At 39.0% G+C, this 22211-nt stretch overlaps 1 protein-coding gene across 1 annotated transcript; it reads right to left on the bottom strand.

Annotated features, from left to right (window-relative positions):
* Window positions 1-8048: 8048 nt before the first annotated feature.
* On the bottom strand, window positions 8049-16042 carry LOC133324274 (long-chain-fatty-acid--CoA ligase heimdall-like). Its single transcript, XM_061533120.1, has 6 exons — window positions 15371-16042; window positions 13408-13814; window positions 13061-13355; window positions 12712-13002; window positions 12349-12646; window positions 8049-8059 (listed from the first exon to the last, which is right to left on the bottom strand). The coding sequence occupies exons 1-6, from the start codon at window positions 16040-16042 to the stop codon at window positions 8049-8051; spliced, it is 1974 nt and encodes a 657-aa protein (XP_061389104.1).
* Window positions 16043-22211: the final 6169 nt, after the last annotated feature.

The raw sequence follows: 22211 nt of genomic DNA, 5'->3' as shown, positions 1-22211 counted from the left end.
AAATGTTACATTTTCTCCGAAGATAATCTTAACCAGACTATCCTTCGTTTTTGGGAATTTAGAAGAAATTCCAAAGCGCACTTTATTGTCTCCTTCGGACCAATACTGTGAAGATAATTATAAGCGCACAATATATAAGGACTCTAATGGCAGATACGTGGTATCTCTTCCAATTAGATCTCGGACATTCGAGGACGAATTGTCTACTTCCTTCGAATATTTAAATATTAGACTTGAATATTTAAATTTAGACATATGAGGCCAGTTTCGACTACGTCGACAAATTCTACAGTTTGTTATCTGCCTCATCATCCGGTCATAAACCCAGACAAACAAACTACAAAACTACGGGTGCCTCAACGACATTTTACACGTCGGTCCGACTCTTCAACTTGACTTGGTCCTCCTAATTTTACGATGGAGATTATATCAATATGTTTTTAATTGTGACATTACTCAAATGTATCGTCAGATACGAGTACATCCAAGCCACACGGGTCTCCAGAGAATTCTTTTCAGGGATTCTCCCAATAATCCTATCCAAGATTATGAGCTACAGACGGTAACGTTTGGAGTTAATTGCGCTCCCTATTTAGCTATTCGAACGTTATTACAGTTGGCCGATGATATTGAATCTCAATTCCCTCATGCTGCACATATCCTACGGAAGTGCATGTACGTTGACGACGTCTTGACGGGATATCATGATTTGGAGACTGCGCATAAATCAAGAGACCAACTAATTAGTGCTTTAGGTTCCGCCAAATTTGAATTGCGAAAATGGACATCTAATGTCCGCTCTATCCTAGAGCCACTTCCCCTCGAATATTTAATAGATTCTCAAATACTTAATTTCGTGGAAACAAGTAGTTCCAAACCTCTGGGCATTAGATGGAATGCTCAATTGGATATTTTTTACTTTAATGTAAAGCCTCTGGTCCACAAACATAATTATACAAAACGGGAAGTGCTTTCTGCAATTGCTAAATTATTTGATCCTATAGGTTGGTTAAGCCCAGTAATTATAGTAGCAAAAATTATTATGCAACGCATTTGGCTTGACAAAATTGATTGGGATGATTCTCTTCCGTATTCGACGGAAAAAGAGTGGCAGAAATTCGTTGAAACATATCAGGGTGTTAATTCTATTCAAATACCTCGCTGGGTCAAATATAAGCCTGATTGTGTAGCCGAACTTCATATTTTTTCTGATGCCTCAGAGAAGGCATATGCGGGGGTGGTGTACATCCGTATAATTGAATCAAATGGTGAAATTTCCACTTTTCTGCTTTCCAGCAAAACAAAAGTAGCCCCAATAAAATCAATTTCACTTCCCAGGCTAGAATTGTGTGGTGCAGTTTTAGCATCAGAATTATATAAAGTAATTGCAGCTCAAATTGATATAGTTTTTCAAAAAGTTTATTGTTGGACCGATTCTACGATCGTCCTTTCCTGGTTAAAGAAAACCCCCTCCACATGGTCGACATTTGTTGCTAATAGGGTATGCAGGATTCATGAAAATGTTGGTCAGAGCAATTGGCATCACGTGCGATCTGAAGACAATCCTGCTGACTTAGGCAGTCGAGGTATTTCTCCGTTGGAGTTGTCATCGTCACAAATTTGGTGGCATGGGCCACATTGGCTTCGCCAAGATAGTTCCCAATGGGATATTCAAGATTCATCGGCACTAGATACAGATATTGAAAAGCGCACTATAAAGTGCCACGTTTCCTTCTTTTCGCATTTTCAGGATATTTTAGAAGATTTTTCCAATTTAGATAAAGCGTTACGCGCTATAGCGATGGTATACCGCTTCTTCCATAAAACACATCCATCGCATAAAGGTCGACATTCTTTTCATGAAAAATATCCTACAAGTTCTGAAATAAACATGGCTAGATTACGTCTTGTTATGATAGCTCAGAAAGTCCACTATGCAGAAGAGTATAACAGTTTATTGAATGGCAGGTCGATAGATTCTAAAAGTTCCCTTTTACCATTGAATCCTTTTCTAGACGATAAAGGCGTTATGCGTCTCAATGGACGTTTAGCTCAATCCCCAACTTTAGTATATTCAGAAAGACATCCAATCTTATTACCTTACCACTCTAAACTTTCACTTCTTTTAGTTGAAAATTTGCACAATATTTCCATTCACGGTGGAATTCAATTAGTTTTGCGCATGTTACGCATGCAATATTGGCTACCTCGAGCCACTTCGTTAATTCGTAAAATCATTAGGAAATGTAAACCTTGTTTACTAGAGAAAAAAAGGTCATGCTCCCAAATTATGGCATCTCTGCCTCCGGAGAGAACAGCCATCACAAGACCATTTGAAACTACCGGCGTAGATTTCGCTGGCCCTTTTGAAATCAAATATTTCACAGGTCGATATTGTAAAATCACGAAGGGCTATGTATGTGTATTTGTTTGCTTTTCTACGAAAGCAATTCATCTTGAAGCTACATCAGATTTGTCAACGGCAACATTTTTGGCCGCTTTTCATAGATTTATTTCACGGCGTGGGTGCCCTAGAACTATATTTTCCGACAATGGTACCAACTTTGTCGGCGCTTCAAGAGAGTTAGATCGAGAATTCAAAATTGTATTTCTGGAAAGTCGTGATAGGATTTGTTCACATTATAACCACCAGCAGCTTTTATGGAAATTCATCCCAGCTGGAGCACCACATATGGGTGGGCTCTGGGAAGCTGCAGTTAAAAGTTTTAAAATCCATTTTCGTAAACATGCTAGTCACTTTAAATATACATTCGAGGAGTTATCAACGATACTTTCTCGAATTGAAGCTTGTTTAAATTCAAGGCCATTGTGTCCTATGAATGATTGTGCAGAAAATCCGATAGCATTAACTCCAGGTCATTTTCTAATAGGGTCTCCTATTCTGGCTCCTGCCGAACCATTAATCGAAGAATCTCCCTTGCATATCGTCAATCGGTATCGTAAATTAAAAGCGCTTACTCAGCAATTCTGCCTCCGGTGGAAAGAAGAGTACCTTAAAAGTCTCCATAAACGTTATAAATGGCAGTATCCCGAGCGCGATATACAAACGGACGATGTTGTAGTAATTCGTCACGAACAATTACCTCCCACCGCGTGGAAATTAGGTCGTGTAACTAATGTTTATCCCGGTACCGACGGTCGCGTTAGAGTAGTCGATGTAAAAACGGAAAACGGGATTGTAAGACGACCAGTAGCCAAGTTGGTCATTCTGACCAATTAAAAATTGTTTAAATTTCTTAAATTCGCAGCCTCTCTATTTTTTCGTAGAATGGAAAATTTAAATGAGATGGTTGCCACTCCTCTGCCTGACTATGAGGATGATGTCCCCATGTCGGATGAGGACAGAGATGACGATATTATTATGGTTCCGCTCACCGATCTGGACCCCACTCCAGCAAATGAAAACAATGCCGAAGCTGCAGCCGCTGCTCCTCGTAATGAGCTTGCTCCCGCCGAGGTTTTAGTAGTCCAACCTGCTGTGACCGGGATGTCTTCTGAGCCAGCAGCTCCTCTACGGGAGACTGCACCTGCTGGTTCCGATGTACGCTCCTCTGGAAGCGACCCAATGGCGAATGCATGTGAGGGCTCCGCAGGTTCCAGGAAGTGTCGTATGTGCCATCAGAAGCACCATCTCAGGCATTGTGGTAGCTTTAAGAGGCTGCCACTAAATAAGCGCATCCGGACCGTGGTCAAACTACACGTTTGTTCCAATTGTTTGGGTGCCGGTCACGTGCTCCGGAATTGCCGGACTGCATCAACATGCGAAGAGTGCAAGGGCAGACACCACACCCTACTTCATCCGTCCGATCCCTCTTCTCCTTCCGCAAGGAATAGTCGTCCGCGTTCCCATAGACGTAAACGTCCGTCCGCTTCTGCTGGTCCGTCCGTTCCACCGACTCCAGTGAACCCCGTCCGTAGTCTGGCAATACAGCCAATTGTTACGTTGGGCCCTACCATTGTCGCTCAACTTTTCTTGGGTTCACGATGGGGCCCCGTCCGAGCACTTTTGGACCCATGTGCAGGTAACAGCCGTATATGCAGTTCATTGGTCCAATCGTTGCGACTACCTTCCATGCCCGTAGGACCCGATCTATTTTCCCAGATCTCGTTGGGCTCGTCCTACCATTCGTCGACCAAGTTGTTGGTGTCTGCCCGAGTGATGAACCTCACCCACTTGGTTTCTCCCACCGAATCCGCTTCAGCGGACGCAGCTTCGCAATTTGAAGGTATGATGCTAGCCGATCCGCAATTCTTCCGAGCGTCACGGGTTGCCTTGGTGTTGGGTGCCGAAGTGTACCCTAAAATCATGAAGACACAGACCTATACAACACCAGGAAGCCTATGGGCCCAACTGACCATCTTCGGATGGATTGTGTCGGGTCCATGCCCCATGTGAATTCTGTTTGAGTCTTCACCAGAAAGCTTGCCCGTCCAGAGGTTTTTTGCACAAATTGTTTTTTGAAAAAAATTATAAAAAAAATTTAATTGAATAAATATATTTTATTGTGAATTTTGAATAATTAAATTGCAACATAGTGAGATGTTGCAAGGCCGGCGGCAAATGTTTAATCTAAACACATTTTTTATTAATTTCATTCTTTTTGTACGTTAGAATTTGACTACATACTATTTGTATGCATCTTTGTGATTTCCATCACAAATATGCATTGTCAAATTCTAACGAGTGACATCTACGATTAAGCGCCACTTTGCAACTCTCTCGCTTCTCTCGTTGCTTTAAACGTCACTTTACTTCTCGTTTTGGATTACGTCCAGCCATCACACAAAATTTTGTAAGTTATATTATTTACGATAATATTTCTAATTAATTTTCAATAAAACCCACTGTCAATATTGACAACAAAATTCTAACTCCTTTTGTTTCATTTATTTTTATTTTTTCATATTGCTACGCAAACAGTTAGTATCGGCGTCTTGTAAAGTGTGAGTGTGGCCTGGCGGGATGTGGCCTTGCTCTTGAGTTGTTTGCTCAGACCATAGTAGCATAGCTGATGCCATTCGTTTTGTTTATGGCGGTACCAAGATATATTAAATCTTTGACTACCTCGAAGCTGTAGTTCTCAAGTTCCATAGTTGGTCCGAGTCTACTGGACGTCGTGCGCGTTGATGCCATCAGCTTGTTATTCTCACCGTTTACTGCCAGACCCACTTTGGCAGACTCCTTCTCAATTTGTTCAAAGGTGGCTGTTACCGCTCTCAATGTTCCACCCATTATATCGATGTCATCGGCGTAGGCGAGTAACTTGTGTTGTTTGTAGTTCTCAAGTTCCACAGTTGGTCCGAGTCGACTGGACGACGTCTTGCGCGTTGATACCATCAGCTTTGTCTTCTCGTCGTTCACTGCCAGACCCACATTTTCAGACTCCTTCTTAATTTTTTTAAAGGTGGCTGTTACCGATCTCAATGTTCCACCCATTATATCGATGTCATCGGCGTAGGCGAGTAACATGTGTTGTTTGGTGTACAGAGTGTCATTTCTGTTCACTTTTGCCTCTCGTATGACCTTATCCAGCAGGATGTTAAAAAGGTCACACGACAAACTGTCACCTTGTCTGAATACTCGTTCGGTATTGAAGGGCTCTGATTTTAACTGCTGACCTTGTACCACTTAAACTTATCCTGCATAGCCCTATTAATTTTGCAGGAATGCCAAACGCAGACATGACTTTATACACCTCTGAACGGATAGGGTTGCCAAATGCGGCTTAATAGTCGACGAATAGGTAGTTTGTGTCGATGTGATTTTCGTGAGGTTTTTTTCAGGATTTGGCGCAAACTGAGAATCTGGTCAATGGTGGATTTGCCAGGTCTGAAGCCGCACTGGTATGCCCCAATAATGTCATTGACTATTGGCTTCAGTCGTTCACACAGCACGCTGCATAGCACTTAATATGCGATGCGAAGGAGACTTATTCCACATATCGTCTTGACTCCTTTTTTGTGCACGGGACAAAGGATGCTGAGGTTCCAATCATTGGGCATGCATTATTCTAGCCAAATTGTACTAATCAGCCGGTGCATGCTCCTGACCAGCATCTGACCACCAGACTTGAATAGTTCGTCTTGTAACCCATCGGTACCTGCTGCTTTATTATTCTTCAGCCTATTGATAACTGTTCTGACTTCATCTTGGCTTGGTGGTATACACTCTATGCCGTCATCTATTATTGGTTCTGAGGTATCCTCTTCACCGCTACTATTTGATATCAGATGTTTTTCAAAATGCTCCTTCCAGATAGTCAACACGCTGTCTGTATCTGTCACCAGGTTTCTTTCTTCATCTCTAGAGGAGGATGTGCCTGCACCAAAAACTTCGGTTTGGTGTTTTACCCGTTGGTAAAATTTTCGGACTTCATTCTGACTCCTGTACATCTCGCTTTGCTCACGCTCATGTTCTTTCTTCTTTTTTCTCTGAAAACACGTTTCTCCTCTCTCCTTTTCTCCCGATAATTCTCCATCACATTACGTGTTACTACTGTCTGCAGGGTTGCCTATGCGATGTGTTTTTAACATTACGACACTCAAGATTTTAGCACGGATTTCTTGATGGTGGTTGTTGGTACCCAAGTGTTGCTTTAGCTGTAGTTTGTAGGGAGTGGGCATTTGTTTGACATTGTGCTTCTATACTATTATTGGGAAAGAAGTGCTTTCGTCAAGCATGTGGATCACTGTTCACCAAACAGGCGCCCGTGGGCGCTTTGGGAGAGTACCAATACAATCTCAGTTCTGTGTTCGAACTCAACATTATTCTCGACATTGAACATGTCGTATGCTTTGCAATGCTTTAACATAGACGATCTGTACCGAGAGAGCGAAAATTACTCTCCCAACGGATCTATGCGTGTGTCCAACACAATCATAGCAGTTTGCATATGTATTGTTGGCTAACCCTGATGTGGATAAGTTGAGCGGAGTAGGCCTCTGCTACCTATTGTGTTTGCAGCTTTTTCGGCGTCGAGTTTCCGTGTTGTGTTAGATCGCACCTTTGCTGCAACATTCAGACAAGTGCGAACCTTGGCTGCTACAAGGTAGTGGTCCGAATTGATATTCCCTCCTCGGATTGATCGAACGTCTAATACACTGGATGAATACGTTCCGTCTATCACAACATGATCAATTTGATTTCTCGTTGTTCGATCGGAAGAAATCCAGGTGACCTTTTGTATATCGAGATGCTTGAATCTGGTGCTGCTAACTACCATGTTTTTTGCTGCCGCGAAGTCAATCAACCTCATGCCGTTATCTGATGTTTCTTCATGGAGGCTGAATTTTCCGACGGTGGGGCCAAAGATATTCTTACTTCCGATTTTTGCATTAAAATCTTCTAGCAAAATTTCAATGTCATGGCCAGGGCAGCGATTATATGCTGTTTCTAGGCGCTCGTAAAATATGTCTTTGGTCTGTTCATCTTTATGTTCGGTCGTAGCATGGGCGCAAATGAGACTGAAGAACTTCACTTTTATACGGATTATAGCAATTCCCTCACCTACAGGAGTGAATCTAGAGACGACGTCTTTTATTCTATTCTTAACCAAGAATCCGCAGCCAAATTCATGTCTCGTTTCATGGCAGTTATAATACAGGCTGTAATGATCTGATTTGTTTACGTCAGTCCTTTTCTATCTCATTTCCTGTACGGCAATAATATCGTACTTCTTGAGTACATCCGCCCAAGCGAGAAATGCGCCTGTTCTGTACAACATGTGCACATTCCAAGTGCAGATTCGCAGATCGTGGTCAACATTAGGGGGTTTTGTTTTTCCGAGAGAGGGCAACTAATCTGACGCCTCAACCCATTTTGTATAGGTGAATTCGCGGCACATATTAACTCAATATTTCATCGGGTGATGAAAATAGCTCCACAGGTGGTACCGCGGGATGGTCAGTGTCCACAATTGAGATGAAAGTGGGGCCAAGATAAGCCTGGACTTCGCCATGTTAAAGCCAATCAGAGCCGTTGCTTGGTATCTATCATCTCCTACGCCAGGTTGTCGAATAGGGAAATATTAAAACAGAACTACAAAAAGAAAAAATGGTTTAAAAAATCCACGCCTGTTTTAGGTCCACAAAAAAAAAAAATATTTAAAAAATCCCCGCCTGTTCTCTACTCAAAAAAATTATTTCAAAAATCCACTTTTCTTGTGGCCCTCGAATAAAAGTTATTTAAAAGATCCACGCCTCTTGTGGTCCACGAAAAAAATCCAAGCCTCTTGTGGCCCGTGAAAAAAATTATTTAAAAATCGCAAACAAATTTAACTTTCATAGCTTAAACTTAATATCTTCAAATTCATTGCTGCCGGCTATGGCTCTGTGTGCCTTAGCTTTCTGAAATTTCGAGTTTTTGCAACAATATAAAATTTTTTGTTGCATTGAATATTTTTTTGTTGTTGTTGCAAAAAAAAAAATATTTTAAATTAACTTCATTTTTTATCAGCTTTTGTTGGCTCAAACTATAATTTGTTTTTATTGTTATCCAACATTCATTCAACATTAAAGTGGTACAAACCTCAGAGGAATTTGTGTCGTAGATGAATGAGAGAAGGCCCTATTTGCAAAAGGAGAGGTCAGCCAGGGCACAGTGGTATGAAGGCAACAAAAATAAGTTATTAAAAAAAATAAGTAGAAATTATTTAAATTAAAATTAATTATTTAAATTAAAAATGATCCTTTTTGGAAAATAATTTTTATTATCGTACCCAAATTCGATTCGGAACCACTGTTTGAACCTCACAATCCTACGTTATAATTCGAGGCCGGGTAGAAAACCGACAAGAATTTGTTTGTACCACAAACGCAGGAAAGTTGTACCAAACCACAGGACCAAGAATGAAAACAAACTTGGTGGAACAATCCCCACACAAACACAAGCAACCACTCACACACACACACACACACAACTGACTAACACAGCCGAAATGCACAAAAGGCAAATGTTTTATTATGTTTCCATTTTACTGCAATTTGTTTTGAGCCATGTTCTCAACTCGCCATTCAACATTTGTGGCAGAATAAACAGTCATCTGAAAATATATCCAGAACACACATACACACACATACATTTGAGGCCTCAACTCTCTGCTGCAACATGGCAAACAAAACACATAGGCCTTTCGGTCTTAACAAATTGGCAGAATGCCAGTTCCACCAAAAAAGAAAAAAAAAAACATCTCTCTGATGTTGCAACAATTGCCCGGATGTTATTGTTGGCCGGGCCCATACATTGCACCCTGTTGCAAAACTCATACCGGAGAAGGATGCAACTAATACTGTTGGAGTTGTCGGAGCCGCTGACATTGGCGTCAACGTCGCGGCTACAAAATGAAAGACCTCCAACTACAATCAAAAAGTGAAATCAATGTTGCAGCTTTGAAGACGGATCCTTCCAGGGATTTGAAAAAATATATAAAAATTTTCAAAAAATCCACGCCTATGGATAGTAGCCGAAAAATAATGTTTAAATATTCCACACCTATGGTTAGTATCTTGAAGAGTTTAGTGTGAGTACCTGCCTATTGACCTACCTCACATTGGCTGAGCCACTGAGCCAACTGTCAGGCTGGACCGACAGATCAAGGGGCACCTAACAACCGCGGTACTGAAAACCTCCGTTCTCCCATTTCGACACAAGTCCGGGCTGGTATCCCAAACAAAAATATACGACAGAATAGCAATTCCCTCATCTACAGGAGTGAATCTGGAGACGACGTCATTTATTCTATTGTTAACCATGAATCCGCAGCCAAATTCATGTCTCGTTTCATGGCAGTTATAATACAGGCTGTAATCATCTGATTTGTTTACGTCAGTCCTTTTCTATCTCATTTCCTGTACGGCAATAATATCGTACTTCTTGAGTACATCCGCCCAAGCGAGAAATGCGCCCGTTCTGTACAACGTGCGCACATTCCAAGTGCAGATTCGCAGATCGTGGTCAACATTATGGGGGTTTGGTTTTCTCTTTCTTTGCCTTTTCTCTTTCTTACTGAAAACCTCCGTTCTCCCATTTCGACACAAGTCCGGGCTGGTATCCCAAACAAAAATATACGACAGAATCAAAAACCGCAAGCGGCAAGGAAAAACCTTGCCCCAGGCAGTGGCGACGTCGAACAAATACACACAACACAAAAAATTAACATGCTGTCCTCACGGACTGCACAAAGGACCCAAAGAACCGCGGCATCGGACATCACAACACAAACGATCAACGAAACTGTCTTCACGGGCAGCCTACACGACATCCAAAAAAGCAGAAGTGAACCTCGCTAAGTAAAGAGACCGTGAACCTCCCACGATGCGGAACGACGACAGCCAGCAGCAGCAACACCAACAGCAGCTCTCCGCCAACAACCGCACCATCACCCACCGCCACCCGGTGCACCAACCCACCACCACCCGGTGCAACCGACCGAGCCCACCTGCAAGGGGGCTAAGCACGAGGACCACCTCCACTATGTGCTGTCCTTCTCCTAAATGCTTCACGAGCAAAACTACTTAAACAACTAAAGGTCCGATCGTCTTCAAGAGGCCTACTGAAATCCCACCCCGCCCCTCCATTCGATATACCCATACTTGCAAAATCTCTAATGTCACCATAGTAACAGCTTTCCGTCAGTATATGCTTTCAGTCCTCAGTCATCCCACACCCACATAAATCCGTCTGAGAGAACCATGCCCCGTCAGTAAGAAACCAGTACTTAAGCCGAAGCGAAAGTCTGGCCGGTTCACTACGAACGTTGCGTCACGAATAAATTCGTACGTCACCCACACTTTATCATTGTTCGTCCACCTTGTCCTCCACCTATCAACAATACACTCCCGAAGGGTAGTGCTGTACTGCCTACTCTCCCCATCCATCAGATCAGAGGGCTTGAGCCAATCATCTTCATCCAACTACAAGCCACGCTTAAGCTTATACATGATAGCCCTACATCTCACTTCAAGATCAAGCGGCGCGGCGCCAAGCAGCACTTGCAACGCCTCTGTGGAAACAGTGCGACACACTGACAAACATGCTAATATTACGACCCGCTGACACGAAAGGAGCTTCCTCTGCCCAAAGAAAGATGAGGCAGTTCTGTACCATATAGGTACACCATAAGTTGCACAGGCAACAAAAAGCCCACCATATAGGATGGGCACAGAACGCCTACCCAAGCCCCAATCAGTCCGCAAAACACGCCTGATGATCCCAACGGGTTCACCTTCAAGCGATCGAAGTGTGGAAGAAGATTCAAACGCTCTGACACCGTTATCCCGAGATATTTAACAGTACACGAATATCTTATGCCGCGTTCACCGGCTTGAATGCAGGGAGGACGGCTGCGTGTCAACCTGCCTTTCAGTAGCATCAGCACCGTCTTCTCGGTTGCCACCTCCACTCCAAGCCTGCACAATCTGCATAGCTTGCTCACCAAGATTTTCAAGTTCAAGGCGACTATCCCCTTCAATCATGATGAGCAAGTCATCCGCATATGCACAGACCTTGATGCCGCAACAGAGGATCCATCATTAGATTCCATTTAAATGGAACCCTGTGGGCAATCACGCTGCACATCCCTCCAGACCGAAGCACTGGCTCCCACGACACAAGCCTTCCTATCCCGAAAATAACTCGTCCAAAGAGCAATCCCTCTACACCCGACCTCTGACAACCTTGTGAGCACGCTATCCCATAAAGGGATGTACAATGCGCCTTTAAAATCCACAAATATGCCAAGGACATATTTAGAATTTGACCCGTTCACGCTATCTTGCACATGCCGCCACGCGTCCACAGTATTTCTACCCTCGGTAAAACCGAACTGATATAAGGACGTACCTTCGCTGTAGCATTCCTTAAGCCGTGCCACCATAATCCTCTCCAGCACTTTTCCAAGAACTGGAAGAAGACTTACGCCCCGATACGAGCGAGGAACACCCCTCACCCGATTAGGCGACTTAAGTAACACCACCCCTCGGGCACACTTCCAAGTACGCGGGAAGTATCCATGACGAATGCAGCTGGAGAAAATGGACTTGATATTATAAAAACACTTTTTAAAAAATCCACGCCTATGTATATGCTATAAATATATTTTTTTAATCCACCCCTATGGATATGCTAAAATCTACGCCTAAGGATATGCTACAAAACTATTTTTTTTTTTTAATCCAATCAGTTTTATTTTTCATACATTTTATCGATAATTTTCGAATATTTTTTCTGCACAATACTTCGGCGACTTTTGAGGGTAGGTCCTGAAAAAAAACACATAAAATTATTTCAAAAAAAAATTTTTAATAAAAAATAGAATTTTTTCGACTTACCCAATTCCCCCGTGGCTATGGTAAAATCATGTGGCAACACCTGAAAGTATTGAATTTTCTGGGCATTCGAAAGGGCTCGTTCATTATATCGATTAATCCCATCCGTTAGACCATGGAACACCCTGGAATCAAGTCTAACCTCAGCTCCATTGGGTTGGAAATTTTCGAAGCTTTCTGGTAATTGAATATTCAGAATATCATCCAATTTTTTACAGTGCACCCCAAGGTTTGCCAGCCATAGTATGGCCTCAGGTAAGAGAATATTTGTTGGATAGCCCGTATCGGGATTAATATAAGTCTGAAATTTATCAAAGTAAAAATTAAAGTGTTTGTATACACGATTTTTTTTCTTTTTCCCCTTACCTTCATTGTAAGGAGTACCGTTAAATACTTCCGATTATCCCCAATGACCATTGCATTGCTAATGCAGGGCAATTCCTTTTTGATAATATCCTCAATCGGTATAGGGGATATATTTTCCCCACCTGAGGTAATGATAACCTCCTTTATGCGCCCATTAATATAAAGATTCCCAGCGGCATCCAGGTGGCCCCTATCACCACTTCTGATGTAGCCATCCTCGGTAAAGGCCTCCTTAGTTTTTTGTGGTTCCTTTAAATATCCCATAAAATTGAAACGCCCCCTTATGAGGATCTGAAATTATGAAGGAATTTAATAGAAAAACTTCCCAACTGATTTTTCATGCCCTTACCTCTCCCTCCCCTTCTCCATCAGGATTGTCGATTTTAAATTCAGCATCTCCTATGCCCTGACCACTGGTATGTAAGTTCGGTCGTTGGAAATCATAGCATACTCCACCACAGGTCTCAGACATACCGAAAGCCTCCACTAGTCGCAAATCAAGGCTGAGGAAATAGCGTTTTATGTCATCCGACACAGGGGCGCCACCGGCAAAGCAAATTTTTAAGGCATTTAAACCCAGAGCAATTTTTTGTCCATGGCAAACTTCTGAGGCCCAGCAGGGTGGCGATATAGTTCTGGGATTGCTGCAATAAAATTTCAAATGAAACCTCATCCTTCAATTTATTGAGCTCTTACCCTTCTATGTTCTGGTCCACATAATATTTCAGCATGCTTCTGCGTGCTCCCTTGAACGCTTTCCTTTGTCCCTCATCTTCCAGGTTCGCTTCGATTTTCCTTTGCCTTTCGATAAGCTTTTCAAAAATTCTTGGTACCCCAAAAAACCATGTGGGCCTAACCACCTTTAGCGTATCACAGAGGGTTCCTTTCATGGCATTGCGATCGGCAAAATACACCACTGCACCATTCAGCATACCAAGGAAAATATCGAAGAATTGTGAAGCTATATGGCTAAGGGGTAAATAGGTGATACAGGACTCCCGACCTGGTTCTAAAAATGGCAGATTTTTATTCAAGGCATGGACTGCATAGAGTACGGCATCGTGGGATATCATGACACCTTTGGGCATGCCCACAGTACCAGACTGTGCACAGAATGGGAGAGAGGGAAGACAGAAAGAAGAAGAAAAAATTGCAGTATTTCTTCTATTGCTGAATTTGCATTTTCGATTAAAAAAAAGTTAGCTGAATTGCATTTCTCTGTATAACAAGCTAGCTGAATTAAGATGTTCTATAAAATATTTTGCTGAATAAAATTTCTCTACAGAAAAAGTTAGCTGAATTAAGGTTTTCTTTATAAAAAGTTTGCTGAATTAAATTTTTTTTCAAATAAAAACGTAGCTGAATTGGTTTTTTTCGTATGCGAAGTTTGCTGAATAGAGTTTTTCTTGAAAAAAACGTAACTGAATTGAGATTTTCTGTGTAAAAAGTAAGCTGAATTGCATTTTTCTATAACAAAACTTTGCTGAATTTAATTTTTTAAAGTTTGCTGAATTGAACACATATAAAGTAAAACGTAGCTGAATTAATGTTTTCGTGTGATAAATGTAGCTGAATTGATAGTTGTTTTATGAAAAATTGATGAATTGAGTTTTTCTCTATAAAAAGTTAGCTGAATTGTATTTTTCAATAACAAAACATTGCTGAATTGAATTTTTCCAAAGAATAAGTTAGCTGAATTAAGATTTTTTGTATACAAAGTTTGCTGAATTGAATTTTTATAAAGAAAATGGTAGCTGAATTAATATATCCATAAGCAAAATTGGCTGAATTTAATTTTCTTTAAATAGTAATAGCTGTATTGACAATTTCTGTTTAAAACTTGACTGAATTAAAATTTTCTATAGCCAAACTTTGCTGATTTAAATTTGTCCTACCAAAAAGTTAGCTGAATGGATGTTTTCTCTATAAAAAGTTTAATAAATATAAATAAAAATGTAGCTGAATTGTTATTTCTGTATGGAAAGTTTGCTGAATTGAGTTTTCCTTTAAAAATTTTCGATCTGAAATGGATTTTTTTATAAAAATTTTGCTGAACTGAATTGTTTCTGTAACAAAAATTTGCTGAATTCAATTTTCAGAAAAATAGTGCTGAATTGCTTTTTTTTATTATAAATTCCTAGCTGAATTGAGTTTTTTCCACAGAATATGTTTGCTGAATTGCATTTTTCCAATAGAAAATTGAGCTGAACTTGTTTTTACGCAGAAAAAGTCTCCTATATTGATTATTCTATAGAATATCGTTGCTGAATATAGTTTGTGTATAGCTGAATTGCATTTTTCAATAAAATACATTATCTTTGTATGGCAACAACTAGCTGAATTAGGGTTATTGTCAGAAAAATCTTGCTGAATTGCTTTTTTAATCATAAATTTCCAACTGAATCGAGGTTTTCGGGAGAAAATGTTTGCTGAATTGCATTTTTTTTTAATATAAAATTGTGCTGAATTAATTTTTTATACAGAAAATACCTAGCTGAATTGACAGTTTTATCGAAATATTAAGTGAATAGCTAATTGCGTAAGAAAAAATTTGCTGAATTGAGTTTTCTATACAAAAAAAGTATCTAAATTGCTGAATTGAAAATTTATAGAAAATATTTCTTTGGAAAATGTTTGCTGAATTACTTTTATTACTTACTGTGAATATAAGTAGAGCGCATAGGTTGGGCGCCACATCCAGCTCCCGCCGTAGCAACTCCTCTTTCAAGTTCTGCCCAAATTCCAATGACATCAATGCGGGCCAGGAATAATAACCCTTATCCGAAGCATCTTCTTGAAAATCATAGGGACCAAATAATTGTATTACCGCTTTTAATTTTGGCAGGCGGGAACGTATCGCTCGTATTTTCATTAATTGCTGAGTATCCTCTACCACCACTACCTCTGCATCGGAGGTCTGCAAAACATGAAAACATGCCTCAGCGGAATTTGTTGTATAAATACCGGCTACTACGGCATTGATACGCAACGCGGCCAATTCGATGTAGAACCATTCGGGACAATTAGATGATAAAATTGCCACAGATGAACGGGGCGTCACACCGAGATGGAGTAAAGCTAGGGCGGATCTTTCAACGTAGCTGTAATATTCTTCATAGCTTCGAGTTGTCCACTGGTAGGAGGGGTGTTGATGGCTGGTATCTTTGTAGGCCAAGGCAGTGTAGTTTTTATATTTGTCACAGCTCTCTTGAAAAATTTGGGGAATGGTTTTGGGCTTGATATCGGCGAAATTATCCGTGGAGGCTAATATTTTCACTGGTTCATGTAAGCAGCAAGATGTATAGCTGGTGGCGGGTTTCAGATGAGACATTTTAGGGTTGCGGATTTTCGTATATCTATTTCATGTAGATTTCCAATTAAACTTTTTTATTCACTTCTATTGCCGATCGTTGAGAGTTAGCAATTAAAACTGTGTGAATAATATCGATGTTCGGCGTATTTATAGTTTTATTAATTGAAGTTTTTTTTTGTTACTTCGAGATTATTAAGTCATCTGATTTTGAACTTGAACTTTAATCACACATTGAAACTTTTTCAAATTCAATGCTTGTTTGACAAGTAGTAAATAATTAAATTTAATAAGAAAATCGTTCTATCAATGCAATAGGCAAACATACACACTAGCAGAGGTACCAGAGGCGAAATATGTGTATTTTTTAAATAATTTTTCCAAGCACCTACAAGAGGCGTGGATTTTTTTAAATAATTTTTTTCATGGGTCTACAAGAGGCGTGGATTTTTTAAATAATTTTTTCAGGGCTCTACAAGAGGCGTGGATTTTTTTAAATAATTTTTTTCATGGGTCTACAAGAGGCGTGGATTTTTTAAATAATTTTTTCAGGGCTCTACAAGAGGCGTGGATTTTTAAATCATTTTTTCAGGGCTCTACAAGAGGCGTGGATTTTTTAAATCATTTTTTCAGGGCTCTACAAGAGGCGTGGATTTTTTAAATCATTTTTTCAGGCCTCTACAAGAGGCGTGGATTTTTTAAATCATTTTTTCAGGGCTCTACAAGAGGCGTGGATTTTTTAAATCATTTTTTCAGGGCTCTACAAGAGGCGTGGATTTTTTAAATCATTTTTTCAGGGCTCTACAAGAGGCGTGGATTTTTTAAATCATTTTTTCAGGGCTCTACAAGAGGCGTGGATTTTTTAAATCATTTTTTCAGGGCTCTACAAGAGGCGTGGATTTTTTAAATAATTTTTTCAGGGCTCTACAAGAGGCGTGGATTTTTTAAATAATTTTTTCAGGGCTCTACAAGAGGCGTGGATTTTTTAAATAATTTTTTTCAGGGCTCTACAAGAGGCGTGGATTTTTTAAATAATTTTTTTCAGGGCTCTACAAGAGGCGTGGATTTTTTAAATAATTTTTTTCAGGGCTCTACAAGGGGCGTGAATTTTTTGTTACTCATTTTTTCAGGGCTCTACAAGAGGCGTGAATTTTTTGAATAATTTTTTCAGTGCTCTACAAGAGACGTGGATTTTTAAATATTTTTTTCAGGGCTCTACAAGAGGCGTGGATTTTTTAAATATTTTTTTCAGGGCTCTACAAGAGGCGTGGATTTTTTAAATAATTTTTTCAGGGCTCTACAAGAGGCGTGGATTTTTTAAATAATTTTTTCAGGGCTCTACAAGAGGCGTGGATTTTTTAAATAATTTTTTCCGGGCTCTACAAGAGGCGTGGATTTTTTAAATAATTTTTTCAGGGCTCTACAAGAGGCGTGGATTTTTTAAATATTTTTTTCAGGGCTCTACAAGAGGCGTGGATTTTTTAAATAATTTTTTTAGGGCTCTACAAGAGACGTGGATTTTTTAAATCATTTTTTTAGGGCTCTACAAGAGGCATGGATTTTTTAAATCATTTTTTCATGGCTCTACAAGAGGCGTGGATTTTTTAAATAATTTTTTCAGGGCTCTACAAGAGGCGTGGATTTTTTAAATCATTTTTTTAGGGCTCTACAAGAGGCATGGATTTTTTAAATCATTTTTTCATGGCTCTACAAGAGGCGTGGATTTTTTAAATAATTTTTTCAGGACTCTACAAGAGGCGTAAATTTTTTAAATAATTTTTTTAGGGCTCTGCAAGAGGCGTGGATTTTTAAATATTTTTTAGGGCTCTGCAAGAGGCGTGGATTTTTAAATATTTTTTTCAGCGCTCTTCAAGAGGCGTGGATTTTTAAAATAATTTTTTTAGGGCTCTGAAAGAGACGTGGATTTTTTAAATAATTTTTTAATAGCTCTACAAGAGGCGTGAATTTTTTAAATCATTTTTTCAGGGCTCTACAAGAGGCGTGGATTTTTAAATCATTTTTTCAGGGCTCTACAAGAGGCGTGGATTTTTTAAATCATTTTTTCAGGGCTCTACAAGAGGCGTGGATTTTTTAAATAATTTTTTCCGGGCTCTACAAGAGGCGTGGATTTTTTAAATCATTTTTTCAGGGCTCTACAAGAGGAGTGGATTTTTTGAATATTGTTTTTTTTTTTCAAACAAATTGGAATTTTTTGTATTCTTTTGCAATAAACTTTTCAATCCACTTTTATTTAAATTTAATTTGTCAATTTTCAGTTTGAAACGAGGTGAACTAGAAAACTGTGTTTTTTTTGTGCAACATAAAAACGATGCCACACAATCCGCATACATTCCTTCTGAAGCACAAAAAAAATCACAGTCGCATAGATGTGTTTTTCTTTTTTATTTCGGTGGCATCAATTTCCTAGGTATTTGTTGGTTGAATGTTAGATGTCATGCATCGAAAATGAACCAAACGAATGACATTTTTTATTCACATCCTTATTTTCACATAGAAAATATTTGCCAAAAAATAACAACAACAACACTGGACTTTGAGCGCAAAGTGGAGAGACAGAGGCCAAATCAGACAAGGATTCCAGCTAAAAGTGAAGCAATCAATAGTTGCCAGCAAATGTTTGCCAAAAGGTTGGCTGTTCGAAAGCAAACGTTTGGACTTAACAAAAAATAGAAACTGAAACACAATTGTCAATCTTTGCAATGGAAAGTTTAAGCGCTTTCTGTGATTTGATTTCCAGTTCCAGTTTCTTATTTAAAATTTTCCTTTCGTTTCACCTAAATGTCATTAATTTTTTCGGGTGTTTGTTTGGTAATGTGGGTCAAATGTTTTTCTATATTTGAGTTTGTCTTTTTTTAAGACAGCATGTTTGTTTAAGATTTTTATTTTATGGCGATAATGTTAAATTGCGGAATGCTGTATGGTGAATTTTTAATATTCATTAAATAAGACAATAAATTCGAAAGACAAACATCTTTGAAATTTAGGACCTGCAGGGGTCATGGTTAAATCAAATTTTTTCCAAAACAAAAATAAGCCTGGATTTATTAAATAATTTTTTCAAGGACAACAAGAGGCGTGGATTTATTAAATAATTTTTTTCAAGGGCCAACTGAGGCGTGGATTTATTTAAGAATATTTTTCAAGGGCCAACTGAGGCGTGGATTTATTTAAGAATTTTTTTCAAGGGCCAACTGAGGCGTGGATTTATTTAAGAATTTTTTTCAAGGACCACAAGAGGCGTGGATTTATTTAAGAATTTTTTTCAAGGACCACAAGAGGCGTGGATTTATTTAAGAATTTTTTTCAAGGACCACAAGAGGCGTAGATTTATTTAAGATTTTTTTCAAGGACCACAAGTCGATTTATGCATGTCCGTCCGTCTGTCCGTCCATCTGTCCGTCTGTTGATGTATAGCTCGCATATATATTTTGTCCGTGAAAATCGGTTCAATAAAATGAGGTTCCAGAAAGGCATAAAGATCTAATATTCAAATTCGTTCAATTTCATGCCAATGTTCTTTCGACAGGCATATGTAGAATATACCCCAAGTGGCGAAGGGTATCATATAGTCGCCCCAGTCCGACTTTACTACTTTCCTTACTGGGTTTTCAAAGACTACTAGAGACGGGGATTTATAAAATAATTTTATTTTTAAGGACTACAGAGGCGGGGATTTCTAAACAAATTCTTTCATCACCCCCTTACAGTGGTGGCCTATTTTTTCGAAGGCCAACTGATAAATTTGTCTTACAAATTTATCTTGAAGGAAAAACTTTTTTCTCAAAATCTATGTGTGCCTGATTTTGTATACACACGCCAAAACTTTTTGGCGCTCCTTTATTCTATTTATTCGCCTGATTTCTTCTTTTTTACACAAATCCTCTGCTATTCGCTATCTTTTGTCTTAACTACAGGTGAAGAAGAATCGAAAACTTTTTACAACATTTCATTCATTCAACAAATGTCAGGTAATGACAAACGGTAAATAATTGCCAAATTGCAGGAAGAAATAAAAACACACAAAAAACTGCATTTAAAGTGCTGACGGGATCGATTTCTGGTGTTTGTGTAGCAGCGGAAATTTGGGTCAGATATCAAGTAAAGAGGAGCAAAGGTGAAGGCAACAGATAAAAAATCCACGCCTCTTGTAGGTGCTTGAAAAAATTATTTAAAAAATCCACGCCTCTTGTAGACCCGAGAAAAAATGATTTAAAAAATCCACGCCTCTTGTAGACCTGAGAAAAAATGATTTAAAAAATCCACGCCTCTTGTAGACCAGAGAAAAAATGATTTAAAAAATCCACGCCTCTTGTAGACGCCCACGCCTCTTGTAGACCTGTAGACCTGAAAAAAATGATTTAAAAAATCCACGCCTCTTGTAGACCTGAGAAAAAATGATTTAAAAAATCCACGCCTCTTGTAGACCTGAGAAAAAATGATTTAAAAAATCCACGCCTCTTGTAGACCTGAGAAAAAATGATTTAAAAAATCCACGCCTCTTGTAGACCTGAGAAAAAATGATTTAAAAAATCCACGCCTCTTGTAGACCTGAGAAAAAATGATTTAAAAAATCCACGCCTCCTGTAGGTGCTTGAAAAAATTATTTAAAAAATCCACGCCTCTTGTAGGTGCTTGAAAAAATTATTTAAAAAATCCACGCCTCTTGTAGGGCTTTAAAAAATCCACGCCTCTTGTAGGTGCTTGAAAAAATTATTTAAAAAATCCACGCCTCTTGTAGGTGCTTGAAAAAATTATTTAAAAAATCCACGCCTCTTGTAGGTGCTTGAAAAAATTATTTAAAAAATCCACGCCTCTTGTAGGTGCTTGAAAAAATTATTTAAAAAATCCACGCCTCTTGTAGGTGCTTGAAAAAATTATTTAAAAAATCCACGCCTCTTGTAGGTGCTTGAAAAAATTATTTAAAAAATCCACGCCTCTTGTAGGTGCGCCTCTTGTAGGTGCTTGAAAAAATTATTTAAAAAATCCACGCCTCTTGTAGGTGCTTGAAAAAATTATTTAAAAAATCCACGCCTCTTGTAGGTGCTTGAAAAAATTATTTAAAAAATCCACGCCTCTTGTAGGTGCTTGAAAAAATTATTTAAAAAATCCACGCCTCTTGTAGGTGCTTGAAAAAATGTTTAAAAAAATCCACGCCTCTTGTAGGTGCTTGAAAAAATTATTTAAAAAATCCACGCCTCTTGTAGGTGCTTGAAAAAATTATTTAAAAAATCCACGCCTCTTGTAGGTGCTTGAAAAAATTATTTAAAAAATCCACGCCTCTTGTAGGTGCTTGAAAAAATTATTTAAAAAATCCACGCCTCTTGTAGGTGCTTGAAAAAATTATTTAAAAAATCCACGCCTCTTGTAGGTGCTTGAAAAAATTATTTAAAAAATCCAAATAAAAATAAATTTTATTTGGGTGACTGTGTCGTGAATATTTTCCCCATCCACTCACAGCAGAGTGGATGAAGTCAATTTTTCCAAAAAACTAAAAAAAAAATATTTTTGCCATTGTTATGGCCCGGAGAATAGGGAAAATTTCATGAACTGTATGTTCTAAATGTTCGACAGAAGGATATAACAAATGGGTGCCCCGAACAATAACAACAACAACATCGGCAACAACAAATACAAAGGCAATAGAAGAGTGAGTTAAAATGGCTTTGTTAACGTTTTATAATTTATTTTCCAAACGACAAAAAAAAAACTTTGTTGAATGTGGAATGTTTTGGAGTTAAGCATGTGAGAGTGTGTGTATGTGTGTGTGGGTTTCAGCAATGATGACAGATTCAAGTATGGATGCATTCTATTCTGCATGTCTGCTTGCATGTAAATTTTATTTATGCGAGTGTGTGCCAATGTTGGTGTATATGAGTGTGTGTGTTTGAACAAAGGATGTTCATTCAAGTGACATTAATCCTGGCACTTTGACTTAGTTTTGTTAGGAGTGAAGAGTATCTTTTGGAATGCAGTTTTGAGAGATACACGCATACACATACATGGATTTTTAATTTTTTTTTTTGAACAACCACGCCTATGAATAGTAGCCGAAAAATAATTTTAAAACCAGTAAGAAAAGTTCAGAAAAAAAAAGTTGAGAAAAAAAGTCGGGACCGACCATGTCCCCGACCGACTTTTGAACTTTTTTTACTTCTTACCCTTCACCACT

The sequence above is a fragment of the Musca vetustissima genome, unplaced genomic scaffold (genome assembly GCF_032173495.1).
Source record: "Musca vetustissima isolate MV318-11 ecotype Yass unplaced genomic scaffold, APGP_CSIRO_Mvet_v1 utg20499, whole genome shotgun sequence".
Lineage (NCBI taxonomy): Eukaryota > Metazoa > Arthropoda > Insecta > Diptera > Muscidae > Musca > Musca vetustissima.
Note: the sequence above shows the minus strand (reverse complement) of the source record. Positions and strands in the feature narration are given on the sequence as shown.